Source organism: Mirounga angustirostris, unplaced genomic scaffold (genome assembly GCF_029215605.1).
Source record: "Mirounga angustirostris isolate CCGP_5_RB_7025 unplaced genomic scaffold, mMirAng1.0.hap1 SCAF_1, whole genome shotgun sequence".
NCBI lineage: Eukaryota > Metazoa > Chordata > Mammalia > Carnivora > Phocidae > Mirounga > Mirounga angustirostris.
In genome coordinates, this window is record NW_026991709.1 from 102,218,077 (window position 1) to 102,237,680 (window position 19,604).

The following is a 19,604-nucleotide window of genomic DNA, read 5'->3' on the forward strand; positions in this document are numbered from 1 at the left end:
AATTTTCTTATATTGTTGGTCTGCTCTTGATAAGAAAATGTAAACAAAGTGGTTTTTTTCCCCTCTCTTTTCATTATCTGCCCAGAAAACCAAAGCTTCTATGTTTTGTCTTTATCAGATCTTTGATTACTTAAGAGAGTTAAAACTTCTCAATGTTAAAGGAGCTAAGTTTTGCTAACAATTATCTAATCTTCTGTAGAATCCCTTAGTTAAATATAAATATTAAATTTATGGGCGCCTGGGTGGCTCAGTTGGTTAAGCGACTGCCTTCGGCTCAGGTCATGATCCCGGAGTCCTGGGATCGAGTCCCACATCAGGCTCCCGGCTCAGCAGGGAGCCTGCTTCTCCCTCTGACCCTATCCCCTCTCATGCTGTTTCTCTCTCTCTCTCTCTCTCTCTCTCTCTTAAATAAATAAATAAATAAAATCTTTAAAAAAATATATATATATATATAAATATTAAATTTATAATGACCTGTAATCCCTTTTTTTTTTTAAAGATTTTATTTATTTATTTGAGAGGGAGAATGAGAGACAGAGGGCATGAGAGGGAAGAGGGTCAGAGGGAGAAGCAGACCCCCTGCTGAGCAGGGAGCCCGATGTGGGACTCGATCCCGGGACTCCAGGATCATGACCTGAGCCGAAGGCAGTCGCTTAACCAACTGAGCCACCCAGGCGCCCGACCTGTAATCCCTTTTTTAAAAAAATTTTTAAAATATTTTATTTATTTATTTGAGAGAGCAAAAGAGAGTGAGAGAGAGAGCACAAGTAGGCAGTGGGAGGGGCAGAGGAAGAGGGAGAAGCAGGCTCCCCACCTGGGATTATGACCTGAGGCGAAGGCAGACGCTTAATGACAGAGCCACCCAGGCACCTCAATGACCTGTAATCCTATTTAGGCATGTACTTTAAAACTTTCTGAGGTTTTTGGGGCACCTGGGGATGGCTCAGTCAGAAGAGTGTGACTGGATCTCAGGGTCATGAGTTTGAGCCCCGTAATGGGTGTAGAGATAAATTAAAAAAAAATTTTTTTTTCTGAGGTTTTGTTTTGTTTCTTTCTTTTTTTTTTTTTAAAGAAGGCTCCACACCGAGCATGAGGCCCAACATGGGACTTGTACTCACCACCCTGAGATCAAGATCTGAGTTGAGATCAAGAGTTGGCACTTAACCGACTGAGTTACCAAGGTGCCCCACTTTCTGGGGTTTTTAACAAACTTCCTTGAGATCAGAATTGTAAATGAAGTCTTTTTGACTAAATAGGCTTGTTTATTTGGTATGTTAAGTTACTTGGAAAACAATGTCAAACCAATAATGATAAGCCTTAGGTTGTCTTGCATGGGTAAATGCTATAACTATTCTAGAAAATACATGAAATTCCTGAAGTTTTAATACGTGCTGATATAAGGTCATTACTTGAATGATTGAAATGTTGTGTGTCACAGAAATAACTGACTTCCTTGTCAGCTACATAATAATGAACCCCATATCAGATCTTTAACCGTGTCCATTCTTTTTTTTTTTTAAAGATTTTATTTATTTGACAGAGAGAGAGAGAGAGATCACAAGTAGGCAGATAGGCAGGCAGAGGGAGAGGGAGAAGCAGGCTCCCTGCTGAGCAGGGAGCCGGATGCGGGACTAGATCCCAGGACCCTGGGATCATGACCTGAGCTGAAGACAGACGCTTAACCGCCTGAGCCACCCAGGCGCCCCTAACCATGTCCATTTTCTGAGTCTTGTGTTTTTTTTGTCATTTATAGTTATTGTTCTGATGCTCTTGCACAATGTGTTTCATCTTCAAGGAGACTCATAAAAAGGACTTTTGACAAATACAGGTTTTTGATATCTTTAAAATCATAAAAGTGAGCTGGGTAAGAATTTCCAGAACTAATGGAAAAGCTGCATTCAAACTGAACAAAAACTAATAAAATAGGACTGAATGAATTGAGGAAGATGATAACATATTCCGTTGTGAACAAATTGAAGCATTTAACTTTTCTTCCTACCTGAGCCTTTTAGAAGTCAGAAACTCTCAATGAGGGGCGCCTGGGTGGCTCAGTCGTTAAGTGTCTGCCTTCGGCTCAGGTCATGGTCCCAGGGTCCTGGGATGGAGCCCCGCATTGGGCTCCCTGCTCCGCAGGAAGCCTGCTTCTCCCTCTCCCACTCCCTCAGCTTGTGTTCCCTCTCTCCCTGTGTCTCTCTCTGTCAAATAAATAAAATCTTAAAAAAAAAAAAGATTTTATTTATTTGAGAAAGAGAGAGAGAAAGCAGGAGCAGGTGGAGGGGCCGAGGGAGAAGCAGGCTTCCCGTGGAGCAGGGAGCCCGATGCGGGGCTCCATCCCAGGACCCTGGGATCACGACCTGAGCCGAAGGCAGACACTTCACCGACTGAGCCACACAGGTGCCCCAAAAAACCATACTCTTGAGCCCAATAGTACTCGCCAAATGGAGTGGCTCCTCCAAAGCACCCTGTGGCCATCCTGTTATTTCACAGGCAAAGGATTGGTTTGCCCCACTGCACAAGGCGACCAGGCATCAGATGGCTAGCACTGACCGGAACACAATGTTATGTGGGCCAGATTTGTGGCCATGGCTTCCACCAGGCTGGACTGGAAGATGCACCATAGGTTATGCCTGGATGCACGGCAATAGCACTAGGACTACCCCCAGTCCGGCTAATCTTCCGTGTCTAAAACGATGAGGGACAAGAGCCATGTTCCATTGGTATGAGCATCTGATGTCTATTTTTCTTCCATCAGTAGATTTAGAAGATGTCATAAGACACATGGAGGCCCTTGATAAAAACACAATTAAGGCCTTAAATGCCTCTCAAGACAGCATTACATTATTAAGCACCAAGGTAACTCAAATGTTATAAAATAGAATGGCATTAGATGTCTTAGCAGAGGCACAAGGAGGATCATGTGCCGTTATTACAGTGGAATGTTGTGTCTATATTCCAGATTATAAGAAAAATATAAGAATAAGAATAATTAAATTGGTGCTCTTAAAAGCCCTACATTGCCACTTAATGACTGGTTACATTCCTGGTCAGGAAGTGGACCATGGTCCATGCTAAAGGATCTTCTCATTGCTCTTATTTTCATTAAAACATTAATACTAATATATTGTCTTTTCACTTTGTTCTCTCCTATTGCCCAGATACATGCGAGCGGTTCCTGACTCCCTTGCCCAGCCGACAGATGAGTCTTACTACTAGAAACTGAACTCTGTAGCAATGGCTTCTGTAATAGTTATTTACAGGGACAGATAGTGACCAATTTCCGTCCATAGGTAGGGACATCTCTATGACCCCTGTCAGCTTGGAGAAGTTACAGAAGATGAGCCCTTCACCCTTCAACAATTTTAGAGATTTAAAGACCAAAAATTGGTCAAGGGGGGAAATGATGAGGGATAGAAGGAGAAAAATGTTCACCTTTAGCCCAGTAGGCTGATCTATAGCCTGCACAGTCTTGATAAAGATCAAATGTGTGCTGGTTGCTACATTCTGAAAGGGTCTCATGACTGCCTGTACATCTCACCAATAGTTAATATATACGGCTGAATGATAAGCACCAGAACATCTTGGGAAAGTAGTTTAAGGAGTAGAATTTCGAAGAAAACATTCATGATCTAATACTTCCCGCATGTCCCCTCCCCCTTGAGCACTAAGCATATAACCAGCTTCATACAAGGTCCTGTCCTTGCGCTACTTAAATAAACTTACTAAGTTGTACCATACAATGTCTCAAAAATGCTATCTTGGCCTTTGCGTTCCCCGATCCTGCAACAGTACATTTGTTACAAGTGATGAATCTACACTGACACATCATAATCACCCAAAATCCATAGTTAACTTCACTGGTTCACTTTTTTTTTTAAAGAGAATAATTTTTATATAGATATAGTGTATTTATTGCTATGGAAAGAGATCCATATTATTATGACAGGAAATTAAAAATCTATCAGGATGAATCCAATATTTAAATAGGAAATATATATGCATAATAAAGCTGAAATGGAGCTATACCATCATGTAACAGTAGGAATCTTGGGATATTGCCAGAATCCATACATCATAAGCAAACTTTTCAGTAACTGAATTGGCGAAGATATCTGAAACTGACTGAGAACTTTTTCAATCATGTTTAATATTTTACTATAATTTACTGCATAAGAGCCTAATACCTGAAGGTACTGGCAATACACAGTATACCAAGGCTCATTTTTTTTTAAAGGTTTTATTTATTTATTTGACAGAGACACAGCGAGAGAGGGAACACAAGCAGGGGGAGTGGGAGAGGGAGAAGCAGGCTTCCCGCGGAGCAGGGAGCCCGATGCGGGGCTCGATCCCAGGACCCCGGGATCACGACCTGAGCCGAAGGCCCACGCTTAACGACTGAGCCACCCAGGCGCCCCCAAGGCTGTTTTATCTAGCACAGTGTCAAATGACTTCTCAGTATAGTTAAGAGATGGAAAGTGTGTAAGAGTCTTGAGATAAAGCTGGATAAAGTTTCTCAAGAAAAAAAGGTTAAAGGACTAGTGAACTGCATGTTTTCTGATTCTAGGGGCTTAAGGTGAGATAGGGCGAAGAGATTGAATCAGAAATCAGGAATACTGAGCAACAGTGGCCATCTGTAGGCGATAATTTCACGAGGCTGGGAAAAGGAGGGAGGGAGATGAGGGAGATGGTCCTAAAGAAGTCCTAGGGTCCCACTAGCTGTCACAGAGTAAGTTCTCTTTAAGAGAACTGTAATTAATCAGAAGCCCCCGCCCCTACGCTCAGCCAAGAGCTCTGGTGGGTCCGGGTAGGAAACTCGGAGTCAGGGGAGGACGGAGCTTGCAGGCTGGGTTGCGTGTGCCGGTGGAGGTTGCCCGCTGCAGGGAACCTGGGAGGTAACAATGGGAGACGCTGCACTTCAAAGCCTAGAATCAGGACGTGCCAGATCGGTTCCGAGTAAAAAACAGCCCTATGAATGTTTCTTGTGGGGGTAGTCAGCCGCCGCCAGGCTCCACTCTCCCGGGGCCTTGGACGACGTCCCACCTCCCCAAGGCGGCGGCGGCCCAGCCTAAGTCGGCGGCTTCCAGAGGCCCCCGCGCGCACTGAAGCGCCTCCTGCCGCGTGCCTCCGCAGCTTCCGAGAGGCGGGCGGGCGCCTAGTGCGCAGGTGCGGGAAGCTGGCCCAGGGCTTCGAGCCAAGCCTTCGCAGTGACGCCCCCGCCTCCGCAGGCGCTACCGGCCGTTTACTTTTGAACGGCGGCCGCGCGCTCTTTCCCATTGGCCGACGCTACGCAGTTGAATGTTGCTGGGAGACTGCGCCTGCGTCGTGAGGCGCCGCGAGGCCCCGCCCCGTCTGGGCACCTGAAATCTCTCAGGGCGGAGGAGGGCGGGGACGCCAAGCATCTCGGGGACGCGGAGTCTGGAGGCAGTAGAGCAGTTCTGGCCTGTTGGAGTAGGTTGGTCTCCAACTTCCCGGGGTGAGTCTAAGGAGCGTCTCTTCGGGTTCGGGAAGGCATCTCTGGGTCCCTCTTTGCCTGGAAGCGCAGGCAGGTGTACTGGGTGTGTTTGGTGGAGAGTTCCAGGGGCTTGATGATGGAGAGGATGGGCATGGGTCCTGCATTTATTCTCTCTCGTCCCGGAGGAGGAGGTTGCGGAACCTCGTTTTCCTCCGTCCCGTATGAACGGAGCTAAATTTCCGTGAGGGAGCAGGCCGTGTGTGGTGGGGAGGGTGAATGAGAAGAGCGGGACTCCACAGACCTGCTCTGCCTCGCGTGGTTTCGGGCGGGGGGCGCCGGGGCGGTGGAAGGGCATTAGGAGGGAGGCTCGGGAAGATTTGTCCTAACCCTTGGAGAAAGGGGAGGGTGCGGTTATGCTGAGGCCCTTCTTTGTGAGAGGTTCTCGTGAGACTTAACAGTGGGTGTAATTATGCCCATTTTACAGGTGTGAAACCTCAGTTCTGAGGGGCAATAGGGAAAACTGACCCAGGACGCCACAACATTTAAATGGCAGAACTGAGCGATGTAGAGACGTATTGATGGGAATAATCCAAATCAGTATTTATAATTTTAGGCTGACAGGATCTTTCACTCCTATGGATGTTTCTTGTCTTCAGGTTAACTTTAAGAAGTCTAAAATGCGCACGAATGTTCGCTCCGTCATCACCATTGTTGGCTAACATTTTCAAGTACTCGTAAGATACTTGACGCTACACAAAGAGGTCCTTTGTGACAATATTTGGTCACAGGATTGTTGGGATTTTCAGTGTACAAGTGATACCTCTCCTGCACCAACAACTGTTGATATTTGTCACTATTTTTATAAAACACAATGAGGCATAGGGGAGATAAACATCAAAGAGTGAAATAACCATTCCTGTGATGTCATATTTAATACATTCTTCGAGAATGTAAATCTAAAATATTAAGATAAAATTGTTTTAATTTTAGAATACAAATAAAAGAAACTGAAAAAGTTGGAGAAGATCAAGTATATTCAGTCACTAAGCCAGAAGATCAGCAAAGTTAGGTAAGCCCTGAAAGATTAAGTGAATACAAAAGAAATCCTGGGTAAATTTTTTTAAGTATGTGATTTAAAGTGTAAGTTGAGATTTTTAAAGATTTTATTTATTTATTTGAGACAGAATGAGATAGAGAGAGAGCATGAGAGGGGGGAGGGTCAGAGGGAGAAGCAGACTCCCTGCCGAGCAGGGAGCCCAATGCGAGAGCACATGAGAGGGGTGAGGGTCAGAGGGAGCCCGATGCGGGACTCGATCCCGGGACTCCAGGATCATGACCTGAGCCGAAAGCAGTCGCTTAACCAGCTGAGCCACCCAGGTGCCCAAGTTGAGATTTTTAAATCTTGGGGGAAAAAAGCCATCTAGGAGGAGCATAAAGTGAAAACAACTCCCTCATCTGACCTATACCTTCGTCACTTTTGTATACCCTTTCAGAAATTTTATGAGGACTTGTGTACATCTAAACACACAAATGATATCATTTTATATATACAGACCTGCAAGTTGCATTTATTACTTAAGTTATCTGGATACCTTTTTACTATGCATTTACATACTGATTTGCATTTTTTTTGATGACTATGTAGCTATCCTTTGAAGTAAGGTACCATAATTTAGTCTGGCAAGGTGAAATTTTGATTTCAGGTAATGTTAGTTTTAACATTACCTTTCAGCAAACATATTGCTGAATATATTTTCACTGTGAAAAGTACTGAGGAAAAAGCAATGAAAATCTGAATTTCTCATTTCAGTTCTTGGTTAAATCACGTAAGTAGTTTCTTTGTTAGTTTGGGGAAATAGGTTGATGTCAAAATGCAAGAACAGTGCAAATGGGCAGAGTTAAAGTCATATCTGACCATAGGAATTTTTTTTTTTTTAATTTGAAAGAGTTATGGTGACCCTTCATTATTTTTGTATATTTATATGTGCAAAAGTATCTTTAAAATCTTGCCCTAGGTATATGGATGGCACAGTTGTAGTATTTCTAAAGTAATCTTGAATTGCATAAAATGTGCTTTGTATCAGTTAGGGCGACAAAGATGTGAGACCCAATCAGAATTTTCCCAGCCTTATAGCTGACTCACACTATAAGTTCTAGAGCAACTCACTTAACCCTATAATGTAAGCATAATTTTCTTCAGAGGTTGTAAAATGTAATGGATGTTTTATTACTATTCATGTTTAGAGATGAAAGCCATTATTAGTGAATTAAAATTTAAAAAATCATTTACACACTACTGTGTAATGGAATGGATAATGATATTTTTTTTGTACTGTTCTCCATAATCTATTCCCAATACTGAGCACCTATAATATGCTAGTTAGACATTATGGAGGCTCTGTGCTCTCTCTCTCAAATAAATAAATAAAATCTTAAAAAGAAGGGAGTCACTAGGTCCAGTCGACACTCAAGGGAACGGGATTACAAAAGGACATGAGTACTAGAAGTGGAGGTCATTGGGGGCCATCTTGGAGGCTGCCTGTCCCAGATAGCTAATGGCTTATTTATTTAAAGAGCTGACAACTCTTGGGTCTATCACTAGCAATTTTGTTAATTCATTGTTTTCTTCATTTATTTTTATTATTTTTCTTTTGCCTTTCCTAGGTTGGTTTTCCTTTTTTTCTCTTTTAAAGATTTTATTTATTTGACAGACAGCAAGAGAGGGAACACAAGCAGGGGGAGTGGGAGAGGAGAAGCAGGCTTCCTGCTGAGCAGAGAGCCCGATGTCGGGTTCGATCCCAGGACCCTGGGATCATGACCTGAGCTGAAGGCAGACGCTTAACGACTGAGCCACCCAGTTGCCCCTAACTCTTTTTCTTTAGATGAATCCTTTTTATATTCCTTTTGTTTGGTAATGGAAGTATATAGCTTCAGCTCTGCTCTATACAATTTTTTTTTTAAACCCTATAGATTTTCCTAAGAGTATTTTTGTTTCACATGAATAAAGTACATCTTGGCTGGGTACATAATTCTTAGGTCATATCCTTTTCCTTCTAGACCCTGTGGACATTGCTATATGATCTTTCAGCATTCCTTGTTGCTTTGGAGATGTTCTGGTTATGTACCACCATGTAACAAATATCTGAAGGCTTGGCTGGCTGCATGTTCATGATGACTTTTTCGCTCACATGTCTGGTACTTCATTGCTTCCCTACTTTTCCTCTCTTGCCAGCAGAGTAGTCTGAACTTTGTTTTACATAGTGATTCATGGCTCTGGTGCAGTAACCTGCCAGGCTAATTAAGGGGTATACCCAGAACGGTCATAGCATCCCTTGTACTTTATGTCCTGTTGATCAAAGTAGTCACATAGCCTGCCCGGGTTTTTTGTGGGGAAGAGATTTCATCTTTTGATGGGGGAGTACCTCTGAAGCCACCCCGTGGAGGAGCATTTGTGGGAGATGATTGTTGTGGCCATTTTTGGAAATTAAAATTTCCCAGAAGAGAATTCTGAGACCATTGTTTTTTCCTTTTTTAGATATCTTACTTTTTTGCCTAGATGCTTTAGGATTGTCTCTGTCTAAAATTTTATGTTTTTAATTAGATGTTAATAGTTGAAAATAAAATAGCAGTATTTAGGTTAATAATGAAAAATAGTAGTCCCCTGCCCTCACTCTCCCCACTCCTGCTTCCTGCTCCCCAGAAGCAACCACTTTCATTTAATGATTTATTTTGGTATCTGTTTATAGATTTTTTTTTTAAAGATTTTATTTATTTGACAGAGAGACAGCGAGAGAGGGAACACAAGCAGGGGGAGTGGGAGGGGGAGAAGCAGGCTTCCTGCGGAGCAGGGAGCCTGATGTGGGGCTCGATCCCAGGACCCTGGGATCATGACCTGAGCCGAAGGCAGACGCTGAATGACTGGGCCACCTAGGCGCCCCTAAGATTTAGTTCTTAAGCACTGTTTCCTTCCTTTATTCCCTCCAGCCAGTATAATTGTCATTTTCTTAGTTTGGGCTGTTACAACAAAAATACCATGGGCTAAATGGCCTAAACAACAGATTTTTCACAGTTCTAGAGGCTGGGAAGTCCAAGATCAGGATGCCAGTATAGTTGGGTTCTGGTAAGAGCTCCCTTTCTGGGGTGCCTAATCACCTCCCAAAGGCTGTACTTCCTAATACCATCACATTAACGGCTAGGATTTCAACATGAATTTTGGGGGGACACAGGCATTCAGTCCATAAGTCATGTTTTTGGTAAAATCAGTATTTAATATTATGACTAATATGATAAATGAGCCATATATTTCCTCCCATTTCATGATTCTGTCACTTTTCCCAAACTTTAGTTTTGTCATCACCTCTCAATATGTTCAGACACTTGAAATACTGTCAGTTCCATTTCTTAAAGACCTTTTGGATTCCTTTTGGATCTGTCTTCTTTTCCCAGACTAGTTCTTTAGGCTTGCTGCACAGTTGTCCTGGATTTAATTTCACCATTAATCTGGTGAGAATTCTTGCTTTTCTTTTCCAAAATTTATTTTTCTGGGTATAGAATTTTAGGTTGGAAGCCATTTTTTCCTGAGAACATTGAGGAAAATGCTTCACTGCCTTCTAGTTTCCAGTGTTGTTACATACATACAACATAGATAAATCCAAGACATTCATCCTAGAAGATATACATAGGTAAAGTTTTTGCTCCTTTTTTCCCTCTCAAAAGTCTGAGCTGGATATAGAAAACTGCTGGTGCATAAAATTTCATACTAGTTTCCGGAAGGACTAGCTTCTAAGCATGAAAACCACCTTTATCTTCTGTTTCTAGGGCAATAACCAGAGTCAGAAAGTTGCTGGCCTTACAGAGTTGTTTTTAACCAGGCTTGCTTCTGTTAACCAGTTCTGACTTGTCATAAATTTATTGCCTAAAATCAGTTTTTAAGAGCAAGAAGAGGGTCATCCAAGAGTCGGATTTCATTTCTGTGTCTTCAAGTTAACTACAAACTTCTAATTAAATTTTATTAAAAATGTTTATGTACTGTGAAAGTTAACTTTTGAGACCATATTTGCTTTCTATTTTATATGAGCTCAGGAGATGACATTTTCTTTCAGTATTGTTATAAATATCTTCATTGTAAACAAAGTTGAGCTTTTGGGATCCCTAAATGGTTCTCAGGGAAAAATGTTTTCTAGCCTTTTGTCAAATAAGACTTTAGAGGGAAAGGTTTGATTCTGTTTTAGGCCTAATTTTGGCACTTAAACATTAAATAGCTCTAATATTAAATCTAAATTGAATATATGTCCACTGATCAAATGTCATTTTTCCCCTGCAAAGTGCTGTTTTGTTTATTCCTTCATTATGAATTCTGACATCACTAAAATCCTCTGAGAAACATGTTTGTTTTTCATGGGTGGTTTTGTGTGATTATAGAGCTCTCTGTAGATATGGTGTAAAGTCATGAAATCTTCCCAGCATGCATTCTCTTGGACTTATCTGCAATGAATGTCATCTTCTGTACTGTTGCCCAATTACTTAATTTCCCGGAATGTTTCACAGTTGAAGCTTAGGATCTGTGTGACACATTTTGACTTAATAGCGTTCTGAATATTGTCAATCTGAATGGAGTAATTTTTGATAGACTCTCCTGTTATAGCTTTTCCTAAACAAAGTAGAGATTTTGCTGTTTTTTAAAAAACAAAAAAGTAAGATCTGACATTAACATTGGTTTCTGAAGGGGTAGTGTTTATTCAACCAATGTTGAGTGAATCCTTACTATGTGTTTAGTGAATACATGTAGTGAATACCTACAAGTTCTGTGTTTAGACACAATTCCTGCCCTTATTGCAGGCTTACATCCTAATATATAGGAAAATGTTACAAAATTCTCTTAATAACTCCAGTTAAATACCATAAATTGGCAGGACAGCATTCAGTGAGATTAATAAGAGACCTAATTTGGGAGGAGGCAGGGCCCAGTTTGAGACTTGAATAAGAGTTTGATTTTAAAAATGTGAAGGAGCACAGAGCCAAAAAGTCTAGAGAGGTTTTTAATAGTTAATAAAAGTACACAATTATTTGTAGATGTCTTCTCAAATTACTCATCTTAAAAGTTAGTTTTATAGAGGATGATTTGGTAACCTTTATATTTTACATGAATGGGACTTGGATTTTTTGTTTTGCTCTTTAAGGTTCTCTAAATGGTGGTGTAACTTGCTTTTTCTCTGTCAGAGCTAAGTAATTCCTGGAGATTGTGGCTTGAATTTGAGGATAGGTACAAACTAAGACTGTAAGACGAGGTAGGGTACAAAACTGTCAGGCTTTTGTTGTTGGAAATGTCAAAAGTATCTTGCCAAGAGGTCAAGTTACTATTGCTGGGTTTCTTTCATTAAGGAAAGAGGAATAATGATGTTCTTTACCACTAACGCTCTACTAGTCAGTAATTCATAGTTAACCCCAATCAACACTTCATCTTTAAAACTGATTTTTATTGGAAGGACTAATTAAAAAATGTTTTTCCCTTCCAAATCTGCAAATTAGAATTATTACTTTGGAATATTAAACTACGCTGATCCTGGACTTTAAGCATACTAGTATTTCAACTGAAGAAGCTAAGAAATTTATAGTAACTGTTACTAGAGAAATTTAATACCTTGCCTTAGGAACTATGGTTGAGCCAACTGGGAACATGAATTCTTTTTAATTAAAGAATATAGTTTTGCTAATCCCAATTTGTTATTTAGTAGGAATGTTCAATCTTGCCTATTTTTGCATAATTAAAAAAAAATCCATTGGACACCTGGGTAGCTCAGTTGGTTAAGTGTCCGCCTTCGGGTCAGGTCATGATCCCGGGGTCCTGGGATCGAGTCCCATATCGGGCTCCTTGCTCAGGGGGGAGCCTGCTTCTCCCTCTGCCTGCCACTCCCCCCTGCTTGTGCTTGCTCATGCTCTCTCTCTCTGGCAAATAAATAAAATCTTAAAAAAGAATCCTAACTTATTTTTGAGTATAAATGATACATTACATTAGTTTCATGTGTACAACAGTTTCAGCAACTCTATATTCATTATGGTATGCTCACACAATTATAGCTACCATGTCACTATACAGACCTATTAAAATACTGTATTCCCAGTGTTGTACCTTTCATCTTCATGGCTTATCCCATAACTGGAAGCCCGAACCTTCCTATCATCCTCTTCACCCATTTCACCATCCCCACCCTCCCCCTGACCACAACCACTTTTGTTCCTGTATTTATGGATCTGTTTTGGTGTTTTTGTTTGCTCATTTATTTTTTAAAAAGATTTAATTTATTTTAGAATGAGAGAGAGCACTAGCAGGGGGGGAGGGCAGAGGAAGAGGGAGAGAGAGAATCTTAAGCAGACTCTGTGCTAAGCAAGGAGCCTGATGTGGGACTCTATCCCATGACCCTGAGATCATGACCTGGAGTTGAAACCAAGAGTCGGACACTCAACCAACTGAGCCATCCAGGTGCCTCTGCTCATCTGTTTAGGTTCCACATATAAGTGAAATCACATGGTATTAGTCTTATTTTGCTTAGCATAATACCCTCTAGGTCCATCCATGTTATTGCAGATGATAAAATCTCATTTTTCTATGGCTGATTATTATTCCATTGTTTCTATATATTTATCATACACACACACATACATATATATGCATACATACACACCAGATCTCATCTGTTCATTTATGATGGGCACTTCTACTGCCTCCGTATCTTGGCTATTGCAAATAATGCTGCAGTGAACATGGGGTGCATACATCTTTTGGATTTAGTGTTATTTTTGTTGGATAAATATCTAGGAGTGGAATTACTGGGCTGTATGGTATTTCTATTTTTAGTTTTTTGAGGAACCTCCATACTGTTTTCCAGTGATTGCACCAATTTACACTCCATCAACAGTGCAGGATTCCGTTTTTTCCACATCCTTGCCAACACTTATTTTTCTTGTCTGATACTAGCCATTCTGACAAACCTAAGGTGGTGTCTTGTGGTTTTGATGTGCGTTTCCCTGATGATCAGTGATGTTGAGCATTGTGTCGTGTCTGTTGGCCATCTGTATGTCTTTGAAAAACTGTTTATTCAGGCCCTCTGCCCATTTTTTAATTGGATTGTTTTTGGTGTTGGGTTGTACAAGTTCCTCATATATTTTGGATATTAACCCCTTATCAGATAGGTATCATTTGCAAATAACCTCCCATTGCCTTTTCATTTGCTGGGCAGAAACTTTTAATTTTGGTGTAGTTCCAATTTATTTTTGTTTCCCTTGCTTAAGGAGACATATCTAGAAAAATGTTGCCAAGACCAATGTCCCCATAGATTATTTTCTATGTTTTCTTGATGGAGTTTTCAGGTTTTACATTTGGGTATTTTAATCCACTTTTAGTTTATTTTTTTATATGGTATAAAAAAAGTGGTCCAGTTTCAGTCTTTAGCATAGAGCTGTTCAGTTTTCCCAGCATCATTAAAGTGATTATCTTTTCCTCATTGTATATTCTTGTCTCCATTGTCAGAGATTGCCCATGTAAGTGTGAGTTTATTTCTGGGCTATCCTGTTCATTGATCTTTGTGTTTTTGTACCAGTACGATACTGTTTTAACTACTCCAGCTTTGTAGTATAGTTTGAAATATGGGGTTGTGGTACCTCCCACTTTGTTGTTCTTTTACAAGATTGCTTTGGCTATTCAGGATCTTTTGTGGTTCCATACAAATTTTAGGCTTTTTCTAGTTCTATGAAAAATACTATTGGTATTCTGATAGAGATTACATTGAATCTGTAGATTGCTTTAGGTAGTATAGACATTTTGACAATGTTCTTCCAGTCCAGAGTATGGCATATTTTTCAACCTGTTTATGTTGTCTTCAGTTTCTTCCATCAGTGTTGAATAGTTTTCAGAGTACATGTCTTTCACCTTCTTGATTTATTCCTAGGTATTTTATTCTGGTAAGTGTGGTTAATTTCTTCCTGCTACTGTTAAGTGTATAGAAATGCAACAGATTAATTTTGTATACTGCAACTTTACTGAATCTTCATTTATTCTATCTAAGTTTTTTGGTGATCTTTAGGGTTTTCTATATAAAGTATCCTGTCATTTGCAAATAATCACAGTTTTACTTTTTTTTTTTTTAACCAACGTAGATGCCTTTTCTTTTTTCTTGTCTGCTATGGCTAGGACTTCCAGTTCTTGTGCATAGTTTAGATTTTAGCACTTAGAATGTAAAAATTGCACAGGTTATCATTAAGTAGACTTCAACAGAACACTGAATTTTACTTTTGCATAGAAGCAAACTTAAATAACTTTAATTTGAAGTATTTACGACAAGTTAGAATTGTTTAGCATGATTTTTGTCTCAAAGTAAGCTCTTAAAAATGATGTCTATATTATTAGGAATTGTATTACTTAGAAAGCTGTATTTAGGGCGCCTGGGTGGCTCAGTTGGTTAAGCAACTGCTTTCGGCTCAGGTCATGATCCTGGAGTCCCCGGATCGAGTCCCGCATCGGGCTCCCTGCTCAGCAGGGAGTCTGCTTCTCCCTCTGACCCTCCCCCGTCTCATGTACTCTCTCTCATTCTCGCTCTCTCAAATAAATAAATAAATAAATCTTTAAAAAAAAAAAAAAGCTGTATTTAAAAATCTTAAACATCGTAATTATCTTTTAAATGACAAGCACAGTATATTAATAGTTTTGAGGTTAACACCTAAAACTTTATATGGTATGTACAAGTGTCTTTGTTACATAGAGACTTAAAATATTTTCTTTTCTTTACAGGAAATGCACAATTTTGAGGACGAGTTAACATGTCCCATTTGTTACAGTATTTTTGAAGATCCTCGTGTACTACCGTGCTCTCATACATTTTGTAGAAATTGTTTGGAAAACGTTCTTCAAGCATCTGGGAACTTTTATATATGGAGACCTTTACGAATTCCACTCAAATGCCCTAACTGCAGAAGTGTTATTGAAATTGCTCCAACTGGTATTGAATCTTTACCTGTTAATTTTGCATTAAGGGCTATTATTGAAAAGTACCAGCAAGAAGACCATCCAGATATTGTCACCTGTCCTGAACATTACAGACAACCATTAAATGTTTACTGTCTCCTAGATAAAAAACTAGTTTGTGGTCACTGCCTTACCATAGGTGAACATCATGGTCATCCCATAGATGATCTTCAAAGTGCTTATCTGAAAGAAAAGGACACGCCTCAAAAACTGCTTGAACAGTTAACTGACACACACTGGACAGATCTTACTCGTCTTATTGAAAAGCTGGAAGAACAGAAATCTCATTCAGAAAAAATGGTCCAAAGTGATAAGGAAGTTGTCTTACAGTATTTTAAGGAGCTTAGTGATACATTAGAACAGAAAAAAAAAGTTTTCCTCGCTGCTCTCTGTGATGTTAGCAATCTGATTAATCAAGAATATACTCCACAAATTGAAAGAATGAAAGAAATAAGAGAGCAGCAACTTGAATTAATGACACTGACATCATCTTTACAGGAAGAGTCTCCACTTAAATTTCTTGAAAAAGTTGATGATATCCGCCAACATGTGCAGATTTTGAAACAAAGACCACTTCCTGAGGTTCAACCTGTTGAAATTTATCCTCGAGTAAGCCAAATATTGAAAGAAGATTGGAGCAGAACAGAAATTGGACAAATTAAGAAACTTCTCATTCCTGAAATGAAAATTTCTTCAAAGAGGATGCCATGTTCCTGGCCTGACAAAGATGAAAAAGAAGTTGAATTTTTTAAGATTTTAAACGTTGTTATAGTTACTTTAATTTCAGTGATACTGATGTTGTTCCTCTTTTTTAACCAACACATAATAACCTTTTTAAATGAAATCACTTCAATATGTTTTTCTGAAGTCTCTCTATCTGTTTACCAAAGTTTATCTAACAATCTGCATGATTTAAAGAATATGCTATGTCACACTTTATATTTACTGAAGGAATTCCTGTGGAAAATAGTTTATCGTTGAAAATTCAAATCTGAATTGTTTAAATAGGCTTACTCTGTACAGCAGACTAAACCATTGCTAAAGGGAGAAATAGGGTACGATGGATAAACAAAATAGCCAACTGACCTATCAGAGTTACAACAAATATATAGAAATATGTTAAACCATCCATGCCTCTTAGATGATGGAAATATGTCAGTTAGAAATCATACATAAGGTGTCTAAACCAGAGTAGTATCTAGTTCACTTGCTTTAATACATTAGCCCATTTACTTTATTGCTCTCGCATTGAAACATTCCTGTATCAATACTATCTTTTAGCATTTTTTGTCTTTTAGCATTCTATTACTGCAGTGGTTAGTGTTGCAGTTCTTTATGTATAGTTTTTAGATTAAAAGATGGCAAAATCCTTAGAGTGTATAGGCCTTTATTTTGATGTGGCTTGAAAGCCTTTTGCCAAATAAGGATGGTGAGTAGAGGTTTTAAATTCAAGTAGCAAAGTCTAAAAGTGGTAAGGGATTGCTTACATTAAGGATATTTTTGATCAAACATACCTGAGGCATTTATGTATTTTAAGATAGATTTAAGAGCCCTACAATGTTTATCAACATTCATTCCTGACAAAGTTACTGCTTTTGGAAATATTTTGTTAGGGAACAAACAGTGACCTTTTCAAATGATGGTCTTATTTTATTCTGTGGTTTGTGTAAGTTTGACTTTTTGGTTAGTGCTTTAGTCTTGCCAGTCAAATCAGTTCTTAGATTAAAAATTCAAAACATGTTACCAGCATAGTATATTGTTGATATATTCCATCATTAGATTTAGGTGGCATCATATTAACTCTATTTGTCTTAAAAATGGGCTTTTCTGCTATTTGCTTAGGCTATTATCAAAGTACCAATAATTTAACTTTCTTGAATTTTGCTTAAATGGGAGCCTGTGTAGCTCTTAAGTCAAATCCCTTTGATTAGTTTCCTTATTGTTAACAGGGACTGGAATTGTGGTTCTTGTGGTAGGACTTTTGTCCATGAAAACTAAGTAAAAGGTCATTTGTTTTCCAGAATTCCAAATTGGCTGTTGCTCTTAGATCCATTCCCTAGGAACCCTATCTAGTTCAGAGACTTTTCAAGTCATTTTAGGGAATGCTCCTGGTTCTATACTACATATAAATTATAATGAATTAATATGGCTGTAGTTCTAAAATGCTCCTAAAGTCTTATCTGCTGAGACTATCTTACCACAAAGGTGGCTGGCTCTATCAAGTCAAATATATGACCAGAATCAGAATATATATCTAGCACAGTTAACAATCGTGTGGGCAAAGAACATCTGGAGGGTATTAATAGAGGTGGTGGTGGGAGCTAAATATTAAGGTACTGAAATATAAATACAACATATTAACTTTAGACTGAAGTGGATTAGTCACAATACAAAAATGCCACAACTTTTTGAATACGTGTATTAGTAAGCACTGAAATTTTGTTAGCTATTTGTGTCAAGCACTTAATGTCACATGTCTGAAGTAGGTATTAACTTCTTTTTGTAGATAAGCAAACACAAAAAGTGATTTGCCCAAGGCCTACAGTCAGCATATGGGAGACAATGTCTTTCCAGAGTTCCTGCTGTTATGCTACCAAAACTTTAAGCCAGGATTTTTATTCAATTAGGACTAATTTATGTCTAAGAATCATCTATAAGATTGGAACATATACACACATCTTAGGTTTGACATTACCATTTTGTAAGTTGCCAGTTCTTAGACAAAACTGAATTTTATGTAGTTTGCATGAATATAGTCAAGAATACAAATAACCGATTCTTTTTTTTTTTTTAAGATTTTATTTATTTATTCATAAGAGACAGAGAGAGGCAGAGGGAGAAGCAGGCTCCCAAGGAGCAGAGAGCCCGATGCGGTACTCGATCCCAGGACCCTGGGATCATGACCTGAGCCGAAGGCAGACGCTTAACCATCTGAGCCACCCAGGCGCCCCCAAATAACCGATTCTTAAAACATGCTGTTCTGTTTTTTAATTCTTACCTGGAGGATGAAATTGTAAAATTTAAAGTATATAATCTTGAAATATTTCTAAGTTTTATGTATAACAAAATATATATTTTAATAAACTTATTTTGCTATTTTATTTGCATTGAGTGGCTTAATAAGGTGCTCAAACTCGAGTGGTAGCTTTGGGGAATTTTCATATGAGTATGGGAATTATCTATTTTAAATCTTTAAGACATGTCATAGAGCTTTAGTACTAGTGTTAAGCTCCATTAATCACTGCTTTCACCGATGAAAAAGCACTTGATTATAGTTTTACTTTTCCCTTATATCTTGATTTAAAACAAATGACCACACTTGAGTTTCAGATCTTGCTTTATTTAAGTCCATGCTAATGTATTTACATATTTAATGACATGATATAAACCATCTTTGTTGGAATTTTTTAGTACCTAAACAATGGTTGCTGAATATTGAGCTAATAACTTTAATTCCTTAGAATCAAGATCTAGAAATCAAATAGCCAGGGCAAAGACTTGATTCAACACCAAGATTCCTCTTGAACCCAAGTGGTTGCCAGCTTCAGTTACACGGTAACACTGAGCTAATGCAGTGCAGAAAAGTGTCCTGGCAAATGGATAGGCAAATACTCCATCTTAATTTCCATTTATACTAAGGAAGTTAACCCCTACATACTTCATTTTTTAATGAAGCAATTAATTGATGAGTATCTTATTCATGTTCAGATATTGTCTGTTTGCTGGCCCTCTTGCAAGTTTTAAACACAGAAAAGCATATAAAATATTTAAATTTTCATCTTGCAGAATTCAGAACGGTTTAAAAAAGTGTTCCCATTGTTTGGGTAATAAATAGTGACTAAACTATTAAATTATAGTAAATAGAATACCTTAAGAATTTATTCAATAGTAGTTGGCAGGTTTTTCCATTGTAGATTAGAGATCCATGATGGTATGCTGCATCTTGATTAACACGATATAGTTTAGAACTTACTATTCACGAACACATTTTTAACTCTCTTGGTAACAGCTTGGGACTAAGGGCAAATCACCTGACCCTCCCAGGCATCTTATTTTCTCCATAGCCTGCTGCTTACAAAACGGTCAGACTCCTAGCCTCCTAGAAGCAGGTATATAGAGTACTTTTTAAAAGATTTT

General features: G+C 39.0%; 1 protein-coding gene across 2 annotated transcripts; it reads left to right on the forward strand.

Moving 5' to 3' along the window:
• Positions 1 to 5,314: 5,314 nt before the first annotated feature.
• TRIM59 (tripartite motif containing 59) lies at positions 5,315 to 18,568 on the forward strand. Of its 2 annotated transcripts, XM_045903457.3 has the most exons (3): positions 5,315 to 5,470; positions 6,440 to 6,518; positions 15,234 to 18,568. In XM_045903457.3, exon 3 carries the CDS (start codon positions 15,237 to 15,239, stop codon positions 16,446 to 16,448), a length of 1,212 nt encoding a protein of 403 aa, XP_045759413.1. In that variant the 5' UTR covers positions 5,315 to 5,470; positions 6,440 to 6,518; positions 15,234 to 15,236; the 3' UTR covers positions 16,449 to 18,568. The 2 variants fall into 2 exon arrangements, with proteins under 2 accessions (XP_045759413.1, XP_045759414.1); XM_045903458.3 differs by lacking the exon at positions 6,440 to 6,518 and having other exon boundaries at positions 5,316 to 5,470.
• The last annotated feature ends 1,036 nt before the right edge of the window (positions 18,569 to 19,604 follow it).

Bases quoted from the DNA above. Each gene is read 5' to 3' on its own strand.
- TRIM59 (XM_045903457.3), top strand. From the start codon at position 15,237: ATGCACAATTTTGAGGACGAGTTAACATGTCCCATTTGTTACAGTATT.